The sequence below is a fragment of the Thalia democratica genome, chromosome 1 (genome assembly GCF_965202585.1).
Source record: "Thalia democratica chromosome 1, ktThaDemo2.hap1.1, whole genome shotgun sequence".
NCBI classification, from domain to species: Eukaryota; Metazoa; Chordata; class Thaliacea; order Salpida; family Salpidae; genus Thalia; species Thalia democratica.
This window is the reverse complement of record NC_139165.1, coordinates 45,995,721-46,016,363: the sequence shown is the minus strand read 5'-3', so window position 1 is coordinate 46,016,363 and position 20,643 is coordinate 45,995,721. Positions and strand designations below refer to the sequence as shown.

At 26.6% G+C, this 20,643-nt stretch overlaps 1 protein-coding gene across 1 annotated transcript; it reads left to right on the top strand.

Annotated features, from left to right (window-relative positions):
- The first annotated feature begins 6,201 nt into the window (after positions 1-6,201).
- LOC145828887 (plastin-3-like) lies at positions 6,202-17,594 on the top strand. Its single transcript, XM_082936636.1, has 16 exons — positions 6,202-6,336; positions 6,526-6,546; positions 7,241-7,392; positions 7,476-7,640; positions 7,992-8,083; positions 8,325-8,406; positions 8,548-8,713; positions 8,892-8,967; positions 9,097-9,283; positions 9,962-10,142; positions 10,383-10,461; positions 12,159-12,259; positions 14,837-14,984; positions 15,534-15,660; positions 16,380-16,504; positions 16,653-17,594. Exons 1-16 carry the CDS (start codon positions 6,246-6,248, stop codon positions 16,807-16,809), a joined length of 1,950 nt encoding a protein of 649 aa, XP_082792762.1. The 5' UTR covers positions 6,202-6,245; the 3' UTR covers positions 16,810-17,594.
- The last annotated feature ends 3,049 nt before the right edge of the window (positions 17,595-20,643 follow it).

The window sequence follows — 20,643 nt, the reverse complement described above, 5'->3', positions numbered from 1 at the left end:
ATTACACTTTATTTATGACGACTTTGCCCTAAACTGAAAAAAGAAAAACTAAGAAAAGAATTACAGAGACCTTAGAAATGTGTATCCTATTCTGTATTTTTTAAACGAAAAACAAAACAGTGTAATATGTTTAATGATTTAATTTGAAAATTTGCTAGGCTTCCTCGTCTCGTACCATCCTTATTCCTCGTATCCTCGTAAAATTTTAGAATTAAAGGGAGAAAATTGAGATTGTATGTTTACTGTTTTACTTACTTTTTATACTTTTATTTTTTTTTTGCTTTAAAACTTCAAAAGTACTACTTTTTACTTTCTGCTATTTTATTGTAAGAGTGCCTTTATTTGTTTATTAAACTAAAGAAAGCTTTAGAATAGTAAAAGAATAGTTATACAAAATTTATTCTTGTTTCTCCAACAATGAACACTATACGTCACTGAAGAGAATCAAACTAATATAGTTGCTATAAATGGTTACAATATTTTGAACTACTTAGTTAGTATAATTTGAAATATTATTGTAACTACTATTGTAGTAAATTTTTTCATTCGAAACTGAAAAAAAGTTCCTTTTTCCAATAAAGGTTAGATTTCAGATTTACAAAATGACATTTACATATATTCTTATCCACTGAGTCTTTATTGTTTTCTCATTTTTATACAAGTAGGGCAATTTATTAAGGTAATAACTTTTTTTCTTTAATTTTCTGATCAAACTTAATGTGGTCCATTGAATATGGTTTAGGAAAAGTTGGATCAATGACGTATTGTCTCATTTTGTGCTGCCTGTACTAATAGATGTAATAATCACAATAAAATGGGCATAGGGGGGTTAAATCACTTATTTCACAATTTAGTCATATTTTATTGAGTTTTAACTAAGCTACAAGTTGCCTTGTACAGATTTTGGTTTTGGTTAACTTTAGGTGAGCACCAATATCAAACTGTCAATATAATACATTCAATGTCTTATATAACCATAATTTTAGGCTAAAAAACAATACTTTGTTTTAAACAAGATATATAAATACAAAGAAAGAACTAAATTAATATATTATAAACTAAAACATCAAATCAATTTTATTTTACAATATCCTAATCAACACAAATTATTGTATTGATATAATCACTTTTCTATTGTAAAATAAAAGCAATTAAATACTCAAGTTTATTAGTTTACGATTTATAAGTTTAATTTTATTTATGTATTTATAAAAGATAAATTTTTAGTCTGAAATAATGATCAAATAATACATCAAATGTATTATAATTTCAGCTTGATATTGGTGCTCACCTAAAGTTAAGCATAACCTAAATAGTATAAACTCTAAATAGTTTTTGAGAAATAGCCTGTCAAAGTTGGAGACTACAATAGGTTCCATGTGGGAGGTGCAAACTAAAATGGCAAATAAATTAAAATCACTAAAAATCTATCTTCTCCTATGCTTTTTGAGATAACTGCCTCAAAAATTCAGGAAATCTTCCTTGCATTGTTAAAAAAATTCTTTCAAAGCAAAATTTTAAAAAACTAAAAAGAAAAAAATTATGACAAAAAAACTTTTTTTTTGTTTATTTTTTTTATAAATTTTATATTTTTAATTTTAAAAAATTCCTCCTAATTGAACAAATAAAAATACCAAAACAGTAATAAGAGGATGTAAACATAACTATTCAGTTAAAAAAATTCAAAGCAGAAACTAGCCTGAGTTTAAGCAAAAATATCCAAACCAGCCTATTATTGTTTTGGTATTTTATTTGATTAAGTTTGATTAAAAGGATATTAATTTTGTTGAAGGCTCATTTTACCTGTTTTTGTTATATACTCAAAAACTCAGACTAGTTTAATGTAACTCAGGTTGGTTTTTAGTCACTCAGGCTGGCATTTTTTCTAAAAGAGAAGTGGTAAACAAAAAAAAAAAAAACTGATTCATGTTTGATCTCAATTTAAATTAAATATTTGGATCTAGCTAAACTCTTGGCTGGATCTAGATCAGGGTTTCCCAAAGTGGGCTATGAGTTTTTTATGGTAGTTTTGAAACTTACACTAGATATTCTGGAGTTGATGATGATGAGAAAAAAAGGTCTTAAAGAGTTTTTAATGGCAGTTTTTTAAATAATCTTGTTGTAGGGGGTCATAGCTTTTTTAATTTCTTAAAGAGGGACTTTTGAAGAAAGTGTTGGGAAGCCCGGATCTAGATCTTTAATCTAAATTGGAACCAAACCAGATTGGACTACTTTTTTTTAACTGAGATGAGGTCTTAACTGGATGTGAATCATTTTTTGTATCAAAGTCTGTTTAGATCCAGGACATGACAAGCTATGACCAAATCAGGTAACAATAAAAGGCCCTTACTATAAACTGATCAAGTATTTTCAACTTAAAATGCTTAGTTAGTCACAATTTGCTTTAGTGACGTTTTAACTTTTTATATGAATATGACATCTAACTAAAGTTGTGTCCTTTTTTTTGAAAGTTACTTTAAAGCTTTAAAACAAGTGACTTTTTTTATGACTAACATTGATTTATCAACTAAAGATGTTTATATGTAAAAGTGGTTAGAATTTATAGTTAAAAAAAGTTTAAATGTGAATAGTGTTGTAGTCAAGTATTTTATGTCCTAGACAAGACATTATTGTATCTGTGGAGTATGACTCCATAACCAAAAGAATTTTTTTGTACACTAATTTTTGGACACTTTTTTTGTTGTTGTTGTTGAATAAACAAACAATGAAAGATCAGAATATTAGTTGATTTGATCAGATTTTGCAGTACTATAATAGTGTAGCCATTTTAGTTGTAAAAACTTAAACTTTAAAATTTAAATATAAAAACCTGGAGTTTTGATAAGTTTTGTATGAGAAAATAATTATATCTAAATTAGACATGAAATAAACACTTTACAAAATAAAAGGTTGTATATAATTAAGGATTATAGAATGTTATATTTTATTCTTAGTTTTCTTCCATGACCAAGTTTGTACAACTTTATTGATTTTACTAAAGTAAAAAAAAAATATTCTAAAACTAGTAATTTTTTTTTAACTAACTTGGCACAGCATATATTCAAAAACTTATATATATTATATTTTTAATATTTTATGCAAAATAATGTCTTATATCTCAGTTTCTAAAGATTAGACCAGGCTTTTTTTTCTTTGGCTGCCATTAATTTTATAAACACCAAAGGTATAAAGTTGATCACTTTTTTTTGTTGACACCTAGAATTTGAATGTTTAGGAAAATAACCTGGAGAAATAAAAAATTTGATTCTTTTTAAAAACTTTAATTTTAATAAACTTATGTAAGTAAAGTAATGAAGTTTAGATTAGATAAGAAATAAATGTTGTATACATAAATATATTTATATAATTTCATAGTTTATTTATTATAAAACATTTGAAGTAGCATTATGGTATCTTTTCAGTAAGTTTTGTTTTTAAATATTTTATATTAAAAAATTTTAATTTCGTACTAAAAAAGGACTAAAACTTAAATTAAAAAAGAAAAATGAAGAAATATCTTAAAAATCAGTTATCAGTGATCACTCGTTTAAAAAAAGTTTTTAGAGCAATGCAGTTTTATAAATCTAAATCATGAAAAATTCTCTATAAGATAAAATGTATATAAATGTTGTTTAACAAAAACTAAATTGCAGTGAAAATCAGATTAAAAGCACAAATTAATATTAGTGTCTTATTAGTTTGTACAAATTATATCCAAGCAAACCCTAAGCTTGGGCCCCAATTTTTTCTTGATCTTACACTAGCCTCTTTTTCTTTTTTTAGTTTGTTTTACTGAAAACAGGGTAGCAACACCTTCATGATACTCAGGATATTATGAAAAATTTTTAAATCTTAATGTGACTCAGTATAACTCAGGGTTACTCAAGATATTTTGATTTTTTTAAACTCAGGCTGAATCATTATAGTTTTTTTTACATAAAACTTGGAACAGTTAAAAAAAATTTGAAAAACTGAGGCCCTTTTTTTTTTTAAGATATATAATGAGATTCAGTTGATTAAGTGTCAATTTTTTGTCATTTTATTGCTAATTTTGTTTATAAAACTTGATTTTTATTGATTTCTATTAGATTCTAATTTTTATATTAGTTTGAAAAACAGAGGATGTCTCATGACAGTTTAAGGTCACTCAAGACTTTTTTGACTCAAATATTGGCAACCCTCTTAAAATCAGTTAAGTACTTGTATCACACCTAATTGAAAATCTTGATCCAAATTTGGGGCCAGAAGTTTCTGCTTGGTGGGCTCTAAGTCTTATATATTTTTTTGTTTAAATACTTGATTAAAAAAAAAAGTATTCAAGAGTTTCTAAATTTCTTAAGAAATATTAGATTAAGACACTTTTACAATGTTTGTTAAAAAATTAACGATATTTATTGATATAAAAAATTTTGCCTATTTTTTTGCTCCTCATATAAAAAAATTTTTGCACTCTTACACTTTGATGAAATTGCATTTCGAAATTTATTTTTAAATTTTAAAATCAATAAATGCAATTTGTAACTTGACTAAAAAAGTATTCAAAATGTTACTGATTTTTTTTGAAAAAAACTGCCTTGTTACTATATTATATAATCTTAAATTTTCTTACAATTTTAAATAAATCAGTTGAATTAAATTAAAAAAAAATAAAGTTTTAGTTGCAAAGTAAGTGTTAGCGTATTTAAAATGTGTATTTTGTATATGACTTGTATATTTTTTAATCCTAACAAATCGTTTTGTACTCCCTTGTTAAATTTTTAATGTTTGTTTATATAAATGTTTTGAAGTTGTAAAGTTATTAAATTTCTTTAAGCATTTTTAACTTTAAGTACTATGGTGCACTTATCAAATTATAGGTTACAAGTTTTCTGATCACAAGAAAGCTAAATATTTTTAAGTAAAATTTAGTTATAGTTTACTAGTTTTCAGTGTTTTTAAACATATTAGAGATCTTTTTTTGCTGTAATGTACAGAATAAAAAATTATTAATGCAAGTAATAGTTCAAATATCATAAGAAAAAAAACTTTTTGTATACACTTATGAATTAATGAAAAAGAATAGTTTATTTTACAAAGAATTAGGTTTTAGAGCTGTAAGTAAATCTAAAAAGTAAGTATGATAGGATAAGTTTCAAATTTAGTTAGTAATATTGTTGTCTGATTGAGTGTGATACAAAAATTAAAAGTTTTTTTTAAGTTATATCTTTATTTCATTATAAACTAAAATTTATTTATTATTGTTTTATAAAGTAATTAAAAAAAGTACCACATGTTTAGTTAAAACTTTATTTAATTATTTATGATAAAGTTTAAATTAGAAATTTAAACAATCAATAATTTAGCTATTAACAAGGTTTATATTGTTAAGTTAATTTTATTTAAAACAATAAGTTTTGTATTTATTTAATTACCATCTATTTTTTTCTTATATCCATTTTTATTTAATTTGCATAGTTTTTTTATGTAATATAAAACCTAAGCAATAATTAGCTCTAACAGCTTATAATTAACTTGTCAGTAAATTAAGCTATTAAAGTTAGTTTTACATAATTAAAATTAGTTAATAAAATCTTTTAAGCTTTAATTAAATACTCTTAAACTTATAAAAGTTCTTCCTGGTTAGATTTACACATATATATATTGTTGCTTACGATTTGACACCACATAGAACTTTGTGCTGATAGAAACTTTAATGTTTTAATCATAGTATGAAAATATAATATTTAAGAATTGATAAAAAATACTATAAAACTTAGTTTATTTTAACTGTTTATATTTTTTATATACTTAAGATGAATATATGAAAATATATTTGTTTTTTATTGTCTTTTTTTAAAAGGTTCTAAAGGATTAGTTATATACACCTAAAAATATATGTATTTTAGTATGTAGAAGTATCATTATATCACCAGAGTTTATTCAATGTTTAAATAAATTTTATAAGTGTTATTACTTCTTAGTTTAAGTTGTTTGTTGTTAAGCGCAAAAAGGTTAATATAGATTTTAGTTGGTATTGTAGATTATATTTTTAGATAGTTATTTAAAATTTTTCCAAATGTCTTATGTATTAAATGCTATAAAAGCATTCCATTTGATAGTACAGAACTACAAGCCACTTTTTTAACAAATTGTTTTATTATCTAGATTAAGAGTCAGCCATACTATGATATAATATAAATTCTTATTTTTATTAATATGTATAGAATTGTTATAAGTCATAACTAAATTATTTGCTACATACAACCATGGTCGAGGAAGCATTAAACAGGGAGTTCGCCAACTTTAATTTCAATGATGATGAAAAAGATCTTATTGTGAAAGCTTTTGTGGAAATGGGTATGACAATGATTTTTTGATACCAATATTATTTATTTGATACCAATATTATTAAACAGTTAAAATACATGATTTTAAAAATATTTTTATTTAAAATTATGTACTTTCATTTATGTTTATACAATAGTTGGTTTATAATTACTGTTGTTAAAGTTTTCAATAAAAAAGAAAGTACTTGAAACATTTCAGATGAACAAGGAAAAGGAATGGGTTTGTAATAGAGCATTGTTGCTTAAATTTTACTAATTGCCATCATTTAACCTCATAATACATTTTTATACTTCGCTTTATAAACTTCTGAAATAATCTCTGAAAGCTGCATTAAAAAAAAAATACACAAACAAAAAAAATATTTTGGTAATTTTGAAATTCTACTAACAAAAAAAAGGTTATACTCATAGTCTAAAGAAGCAATGAAACTGATTAATATTTTGCTGTGTTCACATTTATAGTTTTGACTTTTAAAGTTAAATATCAGCTAATCCTGTACAGTTAAAATTAATGTACATAATTAAATAATGCTTGAAACTGCTTACAGATATAGTTGAAAATTTATTGAGTTAACTATACCATTTTAAAGGCTGTTTGCATTTTACTAATCCTTAACTTTTTTATTTATTTATACCTCTTAATTAAATATTAGTAAGTTATAGTTTTGGTTCCACATAGCAATAATAATTAAATATGGTTAAAAATGTTAAATCTGCAGTTTTTATGTTAAAAATGTTGTAAAACTGTAGCAAAAAATTAAAAATTGCTTTAAAGTTAGAACATAATTTTAGAGAAACTTCACTTAATGGAATAATTTAAAAAGTAAAAAGTAAGTTAATCTTTACAAAAAAAGCATTAAAAAATGATTAATTCTAGTTAAAACTTTATATTTATTTATTTTTTATCAACACAGACCAGGATGGTGACGGTTTCATTGACAAAGACGAAATTGGAAACTTTCTGGCTCTGGTCAACTGCACCACTGCCCAGTACAAGATCAGGAGAATGCTCGAAGAGTCTGATTTGGACAAGGACAACAGAATCAGCGTGTCCGAGTTTCTTAAGGTTTGTTTTTAAAGTTTATCATAATGTTGAATTTAAAAAGATACAAAATTAACATGCTTAATTTTTTTAAATACTGTTAACAGATGTACGAAACCCTGACCAAGAACAAGATTGAGAAAGAGTTCAAAGCGGCGGTGAGAACGAAGCAGGGAATCAAAACGACGACCATCACCAACGCCAGCAACACTGGCACTCAGCATTCGTACTCTGAGGAAGAAACTGCTGCTTTTACCGGCTGGATTCTCAGGGTATGGTTTTATAATAGCATTTTAGGTATAATTTTTACAGCTTGATAGAAAGTTGTATATGTGAATTAATTTTGATAAAGTTTATCCTGCTTAAAGTTGTTTTTATAGCTAAATTAAAAAAGTATTCTTTACATCAGAATGGTATTTTAAATGTTTATAAGCTGTTTTTATTCTAAATTTAGGTTATAAGATGCATTAATTTTACAAAATTTTTTTTGTTGCAAATAAAAGTAAACTTTTATGGTAGTTAAACTTCGTTAGATTTTGAAACAAAACAGCCACGGTTATCAAATTATAATATTTACCGTTTTGTTTATCTCTTTTACTTATTATAATGTAATTGCTAAACAGACATTGAAGGATGATGCAGATTGCAAAGAAAAATGCAAGAACTTGGAAGGCGACAGCTTGTTTGAAGCATGTAACGATGGTGTTCTTTTGTGGTTAGTTCACATACTTAGCTTTGAAAATTCACTGATGTGTTTTATTTCATTTGAAAGTTGTAGTTTTTTCTATATATCAGTTTCTTGCAGCTTTAAGATAATCACGATTCGTTCTTATATTCAGATGTTAAACTAACTTAATGATGTTATGTTTTAAGTTAGCTTATGATATATTGTTTTCTGTTTTATGCATGCGCAATATAAATAAACATTTTATTGAGTTACGATAATTTAACAACAGCAAGCTTATCAACAAGTCAGCACCTGAAACCATCGATGAGAGGACAATAAACAAGACCAAGCTCAACATTTATAGAATCACTGTAAGTTTTTGCGCTCAATAGGCGTTTGAATTAAAAGCATATTTAATTAAAAAAAAAATGTTAAATAAAAAAAAGCATGTAGTTTTTGTATAATTATTACAATCAAAAAATTTAGATATCATTATTCAACTAAAATTGCAGGAAAACTTGAACTTGGCACTCAACTCTGCGTCTTCCATCGGCTGCAACATCATCAACATGAGCGCCAGCGAGATCAACCAGGGAAAACCCCATCTCGTTTTGGGGCTGCTGTGGCAAGTTATCAGGATCGGCCTCTTCAGCAAAATCGATCTCTTCAGAACTCCTGGTGTGTTTGCTTGCTTTTTGAATAATTGTTAAACTAAATGTTTTAAGAGTTAAAACCGTTAAGTAATGTTATAATACTATTTTTGTCATTCTTCTGCAGCATTAATGAAGTAAATGATATAATTCTATAGATTACTTTTTGTTTTACGCATATTATATTTTTATAAACTTTCATGTAGAATTGGCAGCCCTTCTCAGAGAGGGTGAAGAATTGGAAGATTTGATGAACCTGTCTCCGGATGAGCTTTTGTTGAGGTTTGTGTTTTCATGGTGGTGAAACAACTTTTCTATTTAAGTATTTTGATCTTAAGAAAATATGAATGTGTAAGACCGTGATTTAGTTATATTTGAAATTTTATATGACATTTGAATTTAAACTAACAGGTGGATGAACTACCACTTGGAAAACTCCAAGACCTACCAGGCGATTGGAGGCAAGCCGGTGACCAACTTCAGCGGCGACATCAAAGACTCCAAGGCGTACGCTTGCTTGCTGGAGCAGATTCAGCCGAGGGACGAGGAAACCAACGAGTACACGCTGATACCCGCCATCGATTCAAACGACGTCAACGTTAGTAAATTATATTGATTTTAAATACTACTATGCCTTTAGTTTTTTACGTGATTTTACAGGTTTAGTTTTAGGTCACTATGAAAGTGATTTCAGTTTTCATCACTGTGAAAGTTATTTCTGTTGCTAAATTTTAGGTCGTTTGTTTTCTCTTTAAAAATAGTTGTTTAGTTATTACTAGTTATTGATTAAAAATAAGATACTTTCGCATAAACCACTAAATTAATCATAAGCTTACGTATATATGATTTGTATTGAATGACTAATTTGTTTTTACGTTATATTTTTATTGAAATAAAATATGAATCAAATATAAATTTATTTTATAAAGTTTTTGTGTAAATTTCTTCTTTTGATAAAAAACTCAAAATAAAATAATATATTCTTTTGGCCTATTAGTAAGGGATAAGTACTTACAGTAATGACCTGGTATTTTAAGAGGTGTAGTCAAAGTATCATATCAAAAATAATTCTTTTAAACCATAAAAACTGACTTCGTATAATAGTTTAAATCATGCACAAAAGACCAAGCGTGTTTTTTGACTTGTTGTTTTGAGATGGGTGCATACATTATTAATCTGATATTTTAAGGGTCAGAGGCAAAGTATAATACTAAAAATAGTTAACATAAACCATAAAAAAGACTCTTGGTATTAAAGTTCAAACATGTCACCGCAGGTATCAGACGACATGCAGAGGGCGGAGAACGTGCTGAAGTCGGCCGACAGAATGAACTGCAGGGAGTTTGTCACCGCCACCGACATCGTGAAGGGAAACAGCAAGCTGAACATGGCGTTCGTTGCCAACCTGTTCAACACCTACCCCGCGCTCAACTACGACCAGGAGAACGAAATCGTCGGTTGGTGCTTGTTGTCAGAAGCGGTGTTGTACATATATATGTGTTATTTTTTTAAAGTCAGCTTTAGATTGAAATATTATGAAAGGATATTATCATAGTTTGTTCAATAGTTAGTTGACCAGAAATTAACTTTAGTTTTCAATTGCCTTTGCCAAGGTATTCAGTTTGATATTTATTTTTTTGATAAAAACGTAAATAGTCATTAATAAAGTACTTGTAATATTTATTTTATTTTGTCAGAGGAAACTCGCGAGGTGAAGACCTTCAGAAACTGGATGAACTCACTCGGTGTTTCCCCCAGAGTGAACAAATTTGGAAGGTTGGTTTTTTTTTCCTATATTGGTGAATAACTAACGAAAGTTTTAAAATAATTTTTCTAATATAAATCATTTTTGCCAACTTTTATTTTTAAATGACTTCAACGTATCAGCTTGTTATCAAAAATCTATGGAGTATTTACTCAAAAGTATGCCTAATTATATGCTTATAAATGTGAATTAAAGTTTCTGTTACTTTAGTATAAAATTGTAAATACACTTTTTCCAAGCAAATAAAAAATCTAATTAGTTACCACACGCAGATGTCATTGTTGTCTTCGTATAAATATTTATAGTGGCATTTAATAAAAAGTTTTACTATTTTAGGGTTAAAACAATAATTTAGAATAAATTATTTTAGCAATTAAAACTAAAAAATGTTTTGTGTAAAAACATCATGCTAAGTAATTAAGCTAATTAAAGACAATATAGTATCGTTTGAGATCGTAAAAATAAATTTTACTATAACTGCTACCTAATTAAACTGTTTTTTTGCTAGAAAACACATTAGCCAGTACATTAGGTCCCGGAAACGTTTAAGTGTAAATTAATAGTTTGGGTATAGCACATTGATGTTGGGAAAGTTAGCGTCATAAGATTTTTCAAATAAAAGAATGTTTTTTTAATGAACACATTTGTTTTATTTTTAATCAGGTGTTTATAGCAAGAAGAAACAAACTTTAAAAAATGTTCTATGTATTAAAACTTTCATCAAAGCGGTTTTATTCGATGAATGTTTGCTGCAACTAACGAACCGTAACAACGCATAACTTGGATTTTGAGAATTTCCAAGTGAAAAACTCCCATAAAGATATTTAATAGAGAAATTTTCACAAATTTCTCATCAAAGTTGCGTATTTTTTAGGAGAATTTCTTTAAATTTCATTTTAAAGGCATTTAAATTGAGTAAATGCAAGCCAATAGTGTTTTATACACTTATTTAAGGGAATTAGCTGTATAATGTTTATTTAGGCAGGTTAATCGTTATTATTGTGTTTGTTTTGCAATGTAAATGAATGCCTTTGTTGCTGCTTTTATTGGGAACTAAAATCAATTTGTCACTATGTTTGCCTGTTATATTAATTTAATACAATTAATATTTTTCTGCGACCCTATTTATATGAACCAGTTTCAAGATTTTCAATAGTGTTTTATGACTAATTAAACTGAAAATGTGTTATCAAAAATCACAATGTTATAATTGTATTCGTTTAGTATATGCTGGTATTTAATTAAACAGCTGCCGTGTTATAAAAAATGATAATTTTTGTCACTTATGACCAAAATTTTTTAATTTTTCAAAAGTAAGTTGTCCTTATATAGATAAGTTACTAACTTTTTGGTTAACCTATGAATAAGTGCTTGTAAGTATTTGTGGGCCTCAGGCAGCTTTTCGCATGCTTCATTTTATCAAGCAATACATTTTCACTTTGTGCGTATTAATCTGTTTTTAACTGACCAATTAAAAAGTGATCAAATAATTTTATCTGCATTTTTGTAATTTGGAAAATAGTTAAAAATAATTTACTGCGTAATTTCATATCTTGCATTAAACATTTTTGAATGTATATATAAAAGATTATTCAGCTTTTAAAACTTTTATTTTGAACACGAAATCATGTAAAAGTTTTTAGTTTATTTTCACTAACTCACAAGTTAGTCATTCTTTTGTTTAAATTTAAATTTTAACAACCAACAGAGATCTCCAGGATGGTTTGGTGCTGCTGCAGCTCCAGGATCAAGTGAAACCTGGTTGCGTTGTTTGGAAGGACGTTAACAGGCCACCATACAAAATGGCAGGTTTGATATAATAAAACATAAGTTTAATATTTTCACCTAGTTTACGAAAAGTTTCTTCTCAGAAGCAACTTAGATATCTATAAGTTTCAATAAAAAATAACGCAACCAATACTTTTAAACACAAAAGTTATCCTTTTGCTATGTCTTATATTAAAAAAAAGTTTTAAAGCGTTCATCTATAAAAGGTTATTAATTTCCTGAAAAAATAATATTGAAAAACATAAATTTTGTTTTCTAAATTATTTACGACTAGATAGGTCCTGTATATCTTTTATTTGTCAAACAAAAGTAAAAACATTATTTGTCGGAAATAAGCTAATATTTACAGTTAAGTGAATAAAAATCTCCGAGAAGAATGCTGCCATTAGTTTTAACCAGCGATAAAAGTCTAAATAAAACCTCGTACAATAAATTTTGCTAGTTTTTGAGAAATAAACTTTCTAATAAGTAAGCAAACAAACAAATGTTTGTTGAGTTTACGAGCAAACACCGCTAATTGAGTGCAAAGTGCGGGAAACGCCTCTTTTCGCTGCTCATCATCGAAAAAACTATCGCCAAAGTTTATTAACATACAGAAAGTTATTAACAATGGTAATTTCAACCACTGTTACGTAGCCGTTGCGTATGCGGAAGTTACGTCACGATCATTTGTACACGGAACTAGTGACGAGGAAATTATTTGTTTTATTACAATGCACTTTATTATACTGTTTTGTATGTTCGCTTCCTTTTTGTTATTTTGCTATTCTTTCTCTTTTAGTTTAGGTTTTTAAACTTTAAAATTAACTTAATTTCATAAACTAAGATGGCAATAATTGCACCACTGGAATTCATTTTGTTATTGATAATATACTTATTTAAAAAAAATGCCAAATAGATTTTAAAGCATAGTTTTTTTAATTTGCTATATACTATTCCAGTTCATTCTCTATTAAATTTTTATCTGCTAAAAACTTGATCAATGTGTAGGCATAATAATTGTTATTTTAGTTTTAGTTTTTATAAATAAATTAAGATCAACTAAATACCCCATAAACTTTAGATGTTTCTTAATAAATAATTAAAACGATTTAAAATTCTTTTAAAATACCAAAACATAAACTCAAGTCTTTGCCAAAATCACTTTTATTATTTTTAAAATAACTTTTTGATATCCTTCAAGTATATTTAATGATTGTCTTCTAAGAAGCTTGAAATTCGAACAATTGTTTTTCGAATTACTCCAGTTACTTTGAACTAATTTACTTAAAGATTTTTTTGATATGTTTTAGTTCAAAATATTAAGTATAAGTTTTTACTTTATTTTTGTTGATATAAATAGGTTAAAGTAATTCTTGCTATCGCTATATTTACACGTAAAGTAGTTAATCATGCCTAGACTTATATGTAAAGTTACTATACGTGATTTTATAAAGTTGCTTATCATTTTATCAAAGTAATTTTTTGTATTTTCATGTTTAACCACTTATTTCTAGTGACATTTGAGTTTGAAATTTTGTAAAAGTTCTTAAGTACAGCTTTTTTGAAATGATACAAGGCAACCACTTAAGTTGCAGTTTGTACATTTGAAGTTGTTAGAAGCTGAGAGAATTGTATCTAAACACAAAAATTGCTGCGCCTTAAAATATAAATTCAACAATTTAATTGAAAACCGTGCGGCGTGAAATTTCTATCAAACTGCATTCTTACCCCCGTTTACTGCTCACTTCGGGATTTCTTGACTCGAATTGTGCCCAAGATGATTTATTATTTATGTGTTATTCATATGACGCCACAGAAATCTACTTTTTATTCTGCCGAATTCGTTTATAAGTCATGTTTTTTATCTTATACGTTGTAAAGAAGGTCGTTAAACTCGAAATGAAGTAATAAATTTCAACTTTTTTTGTGAAGGTTATGTTTGTGTTATTTTTTAAGTTTTATAGAACTTGTTTTACTAATTTCTTAGAAATACTGTAAAATTAATTTATTTAATTTTTAATACTTCTACTTTGTTTTGTTTTTGTTTTTCTCACCTTTGTGCACGACCATACAAGAAATTACTTGTCACAAATAAATACACAGAAAGTAACAAATAAAACTAAACAAAGAACTGATATAAATAGCCACGCGTGACAGACTGCACATTTCTCCATTCAACAATTATTTGCCCTTATTTGGCAATCGGTTAATTCATTTGTCAACTTGCTTAAGCTACAAGCGCGCTTTCTGTTGCAAATAATTACACACTTTGTGTTTAGATTTAGTCTTTTAATTTAGCTCGGGTAACTAGTTGTTTTTTACTTGCTAATGATTTTAATTTAAGTGGTGTACTTTGTTTGAAATTTTTAAATTTTAATATTTTCCTAAACTGTAAAAAGTATTTGCTTAATTAAGAAAAATATTTTTTGCTTCATTGGTTACTTGTACGCTAAGAAATGTATTACTTATTTATAAAAAACATTTTAATTTGACTAAAATTGATCTTAGTTTTCAAGGTTCTTAATTTTAATACTATTTAAAATACTTAACTTTTTTTTTAAATATTATTAAAATACCAAGTAGATTATTTTTAATATAATGTTTTATCAATTGCAGCTAACATGAAGAAGATAGAGAACTGCCAGACGGCCATCAAAGTGTCCAAGGACAAGCTGGGCCACAAGGTGGTGGCAATCGACGGCGGCGACATCTACAACGCCAACGAGAAGCTCACGCTCGCCGTCGTGTGGCAAATTATGAGGAGGTTTCAACTTGTTTATTGCTAAAATATTGGTTTGATATACTTGGTTTTCATCATTTCAGAACGTACGTTTTATTTGTTGCCAAAAAGCTCTTGTGTAATTAGTTATGCTTTCCTTTAGGTACTTTTGAGTCTTACAATTCAAGTTGCACGTTTAAAAATATTATTAAGCTGAATATAGCTTGCAAACTGTTTCATGTGTTAATGTTCAAAAACACAAAAGCCACAAAGTTTTCATTGAAAATTTCCCATACAATGCACTTGACAAAAACTTTAAAACTTTTAAGTGCCATTCGTAAACACCCTAGTAAAAAATAAAACTTTGTGCTGTGTTTACGTTTGTTCATTTTGGATAGGTTTATTTATGTTTTAGTTATTGCTTTACTTATTTTTTTTAACAAGTTTACAATTTATATTTTTGCGTTCTAAATCGAATTTAAAAACTAAATTATAGTTTAAAAGCTTAATTACTTGGACTAATTATGAAGTATTTTTGTAACTTACTAAATACTTGATTAATTTTATTCATTATTTGTTATTTCTTAACAACAGCTACACACTGAACATATTGGAGAGATGTTCGTACGATGGCAAGGCTGCATCTGACCCAGAAATTGTTGATTGGACCAACAAAACTCTTGAAGAAGGCGGCAAGGCTACTCGCATCAAGAACTTCAAGGTTTGCACATTTAAGTGTACTTTATACATGGTTATATAATAGTTTATTAGATTTTATGTAGTTTAAACATAATTTGTTTTTTAATTACCTCATATTCAAAACATACAAAGTCAAAGCTGTTATCAAAATATTTTGTTTAATGAGTACTTAGTTTTTAAAAAGTTGTATTTTTTAAATAAGATTATATTGTCTAAAAACACTTAAATAATTAAGTTAAAATGAAGTTGTAAAACAACTTGAAATTATAATTTTTAAGAAAAACTTTGTCTAAAGTTTTTTGAGACACGGCCTAAAATAGATAAAATCATTCATAGACGTTTCCTTTATTAATAATTAAGTAAAATTTCACTCAAACATATGCGTTATTCGTTTTAAACTTTTTAAAGCTGTGTAAAGTTAGTAAATTTAAATCGTACAACTACTCTTTCGTATTTTACAATATATTTATTGTTATTTTTAAAAAGTGCTTACTCAGTTGCTTATATATTATGCTTACATTTTAAAACACTGTTTGTTTAATTTATTTAGTAAATTTTTCTTATTTATTTTGGTTTTATGAAAAATTATAAAAAGGTTAGGAAGTAATCATAAGAATTAAATATTTTTTTTAAACTTTTGTTTTTGAGTTTTTTTATAAATCTTAAGTAGTACTTGTTTTTTTTTAAATTAAGTTTAAAAATAGTAAAGAATTGATAACCTCATATTCTCACTATAAACAGGATAAAAGCATTTCGAACAGTGAAGTAGTGTTGGATCTTATTGACTGCATTGTGCCCGGTACTGTCAATTACGAACTGATCAACAGGGGAGATCTTACTGACGACGACAAGAGGCAAAACGCAAAGTTCGTTTCTTTCATTTAAATTGTTTACATAAAGTAACTTATTTTGCCTACAATTATTTTTGATCCTCGGCCACGCTTCAACTTACGTAATAGCTTTAAAAGACTTTAGAGTGACAATTATTTTTTCTTAAACAATTTTTCCACGCAGGCTCGCCTTGTCACTGGCGAGGAAGATCGGGGCTCGCGTCTACGCTTTACCGGAAGACCTGGTCGAGGTCAACCCCAAGATGGTGCTGACCGTGTTCGCTTGCCTCATGGGCAGGGGACTGGACGAGGTCAGCAAGCCGGAAACTCCCGTCGAATAAAAAAACATTTGGATGGGTCTGTTTATAGCGAGGGGCGAAATTTTTATGAATGAATTTTATAATTAAGCTTTTGTTTTTTGTTGACTTTTTCTTAAGTTTCCTTTCATCCTGATTTTTCTCTCACCGCTTTGAATACACGACCCCTTTATTTTTTAGAAATCCATTTTGCCTGACATTCATAGATAAAAACTTTTAGTTTTTAAGCCCAGGTCAAAATTTACATTTCAAAAAAAAACGAACATTCTTTATTGTATCATTCTTTAATTAACTTTCCTTGAATGTTCTCGATTCCGTAGTTTTAGATATTTTATTAATTTACACCGAAAAGTTTCTATTTTAAATTATGAGAATTTAGTTTTTATCTCGTCTCCACTAAATCATGCAGTATCAAGGTTGTTAAGAGTTAATATATATCGGGAGTAACTGAGTACACGTTTGTACAACCTGCTAATACGAGACAACTATTTTATATTGCATTAAATTTTGGTTTGTTTAGTACAAGAAACTTTAATTTCAGGACTTTTCACATATAGGGTTTTTGAATAGCTTGCCAAGCTGTAAAACTTGTTTTCTTTTTGTTACTTTGAACAGCTTTCTTACACAAAATAAAATGATAGAAACACCAAAGTCCTGTGCAATAAGCCTTAGAGAAAATATAATTTGTTTTTATTCCAAATAATAGTTTATATATGACCTTGATAAAGATTAAGCCTTATTATTTTAATTGTTGGTTTTTCTTTTTTTCTATGTGAAAACTTTCTTTTATCAATAAATTTATATCACAACCTTGTTTTGATTATATACTGAGTTAGTAAAAGTTCTATAATTAGATTTAGTACAAATTTAATTTATTATTTAACTTTGATGTACAAGAATAGTTCATATAATATCGAATAGAGTAGAGACATGGCTTAGTTTGTTAATTAAAACTGTAACTTATTTCAAACTATATACAAACTGAAGTTGTAAAATAAATACAAAATTGAAGGAGTGGCAAGATTTGTATAAACAGCAAAACAATAGAAATAACTTGATGAAAGCTACTGGCATAGCTTGCTAACAACTTTTTTGAAGAATAATCTATGCTAATATTATCGATACATCATTTTATCTGAATATTTTTAGTGTTTAACGACATATTTGTTTAAATTAACAGTGACAAAAAACCAATTAAACTCATAAAATTTATGTAGTTCCTCGTGTGTTTTTGTTTTTAATACTAAGCTGGGTGTTTATTTTTATTGAGGTGTACAAAACTTCAAAGCTATTTTAAATCTTACTGTGGCTATAAAATTCTAGAGGTGTAACTATGTTTTAGAAAATTATTAACTCACAATCTTGATTGTAGTAGCGAAAATAATGTTATTATATTTCAACTCCGAAATATAAATTTTACAAGTAATTTTGTTGCTTAAATAAACATTTTTTAACACAAGCTAGTTTTATCTATATTTGGCTAGAAAGTTTTAAAAAATATTGTTCCCAAATATTTATGTTCTAGTCATTGTTACACTTAAAAATACTTCATAAAATAACTAAATCCTTCTTGAATGGTACTTTTGGTATAATTTAAAGATATTTTAATCATTTAGTACTTTCAAAAGAATTAAGAACTTAAGTATTTTTTAGGAACTATACATTCTTGCTTGTTTAAATTTTACTAATCTCTGTTCTATTAACTAATCTTTTTAATACAGTACACCTACAATGTTTTTTGTTTTTTTGGAGGTAACTTCAAAATAAAAAATAACTATTTAAAATATTCTTTTTTTTTTTCTATAGTTAATAACCTAAATATTTAAATAAAATTGTTTTATATTTTTCCTGAAATAAGAATTGATATTTGGTAACTTTTTTAAACAATAAGTGTATGTAAGCTTATAAATGCTTTTTTTTGTACACACAGTAATAACAACAAACTACCTATATGTTCTAGTTTCATTTGTTAAAATAGAAATATACGTTTTCTATGCTTAATATATTTTTATCTTAATGTTTATTAAAATCGTTTACAACATTTTTTAGTTGATTAGTAAGTTACTGACCCTAACCTGAAAACGTTTTAGTTTAAATAATTTCGTGAGCTATATATATTTATTATATAAAATATAGATTCAAAAGTTAGTAAGTATTTAAAATTTGTAAGCATAAAGTATAATGAATTTACAAATTTAGAACAAATACTTAACCTTTTGAAATTATAAAAGTGAACTTAAGGTCGCTAGAAATCAAGAAATTGACTTTATTATTAGGCGATGAAAGAAATTAGTAAGTGTAAGAATTATTTTAATACAACTACTGACTTTAGATTTCTGGTACAATAACTCTTATTGTTTTGTATACTTTATTTACGTTGATGTAATTTATATTTAGTACTATATGAGTCGTAGTGTTTAGATTCCTTTTCTTAAAGTTTAATTAGTTTTTACAAGGCAAATAAATGCTTAAAAAGTACCAAAAACTTTAAAAGTCATAAAAAATATTATTTTTTCACTTCAATAGATGGGCTTAAAATATTTTTAAGTGTAGTTTTTCAAAAGTTGTAAATAATTTAAACGCTTATAAGATTTTTGTTTTATGAGCCTTTTTAAACTTTGACGTACAATATTAGTGTATAAGTAAACAAATATTCATAGTTGTTTGTTTAAATTAGTACATTAACCTTGCTGTTACTACTTTTGGCAAACTTTTGTTCGTGTGTATTTAAATTTCGCAAAGCACTTGTTTATTTAATTTTTATTACAAAAGTGTAAATACATGAACTTTTATATAAAAATTACTTAGATTAGTATTATCTTAGGCAGATATCAAATGTGTTTTTTTAAATTAAATGAATCTAAAAAAGCATTGCTAGATAAACCAGTAAACAAGAACTGACTTAATATTTAATATAGTAAAGAGTTAGATATTGATATATTTTTCGTATTTTAAAAACATATAAACTACAAATACATAAAGAGGTTTATCTCAACGAGTCCAATTTTTTCAATGTTGCAATAAAAACCTAAGTTATTTTGAACTTATTTCAGCATGTCAAATCAAAATATAAGACATAATAACTTAGTATTGACATAACGTTCTAAAAACAAAGAGTATATATTTAAACAGCGAAAAATGAATTTAAAGTAGTTTAAAATCTATAAATTCAAAAAACAAAATCAACACAATTTTATTTCTTGTAGAACTTGTGTCTTCTTTGAAAAAAAATTGAGAACAACTCTACTTGATTTTTAGTATACATTTTAGTTATCGATAAGGTACGTATAAACGTTAAGTACGCACAGAATCTTGAAAATTAAAGAAATAACTTTAATTTCAAATAATTCATTATGAGACTTTATTTAGGATTTTGAGTTAAGTAAACAAACACGATTTATGCTTAAGCTTATATTTGAAGGAATAATAGTCATTTTTTTTGAAAAATCTATTAACTCTGAAAAAAAGTAGGAAAGACAGTATTTTAATTAAATTTAGACACGTATTAGGTTTTATTCGTCGTGAAAGAATAGAACTTGTCTCATACTGTAAAGTTCACATAAGGTACGCATTTTACCTGGGTTCAAGGAGCGAACCCATTGATGTTCTTGCTGTACTTGAAATGTATGTTTTTAAAAACAGTTTTTATATCAAAGTTAAAATTTGCAGACTACAGACAAATTTTATAAAAAGTCCTGGACAAAAGTGCTGGACAAAAAAGTCGTTGAAAAAAGTCCTGGACAAAACGTTAAAAGGTATCCTTGGTGTGCGACTCGATAACCAAAAGTTTCTTCGTGCACCATGTCCTAGGACTAAACATTTTGAGCGTATTTTTTTGTCGTTCAATAAACTATAGTA

What these genes read in the sequence shown, in the direction of transcription:
- LOC145828887 (XM_082936636.1), top strand. Translation starts at nt 6,246, where the DNA reads ATGGTCGAGGAAGCATTAAACAGGGAGTTCGCCAACTTTAATTTCAAT. An exon ending in TCGATTCAAACGACGTCAAC is followed by an intron (nt 9,284 to 9,961) that starts GTTAGTAAATTA and finishes ATGTCACCGCAG; the next exon opens with GTATCAGACGACATGCAGAG. An exon ending in CCAGGAGAACGAAATCGTCG is followed by an intron (nt 10,143 to 10,382) that starts GTTGGTGCTTGT and finishes TTATTTTGTCAG; the next exon opens with AGGAAACTCGCGAGGTGAAG.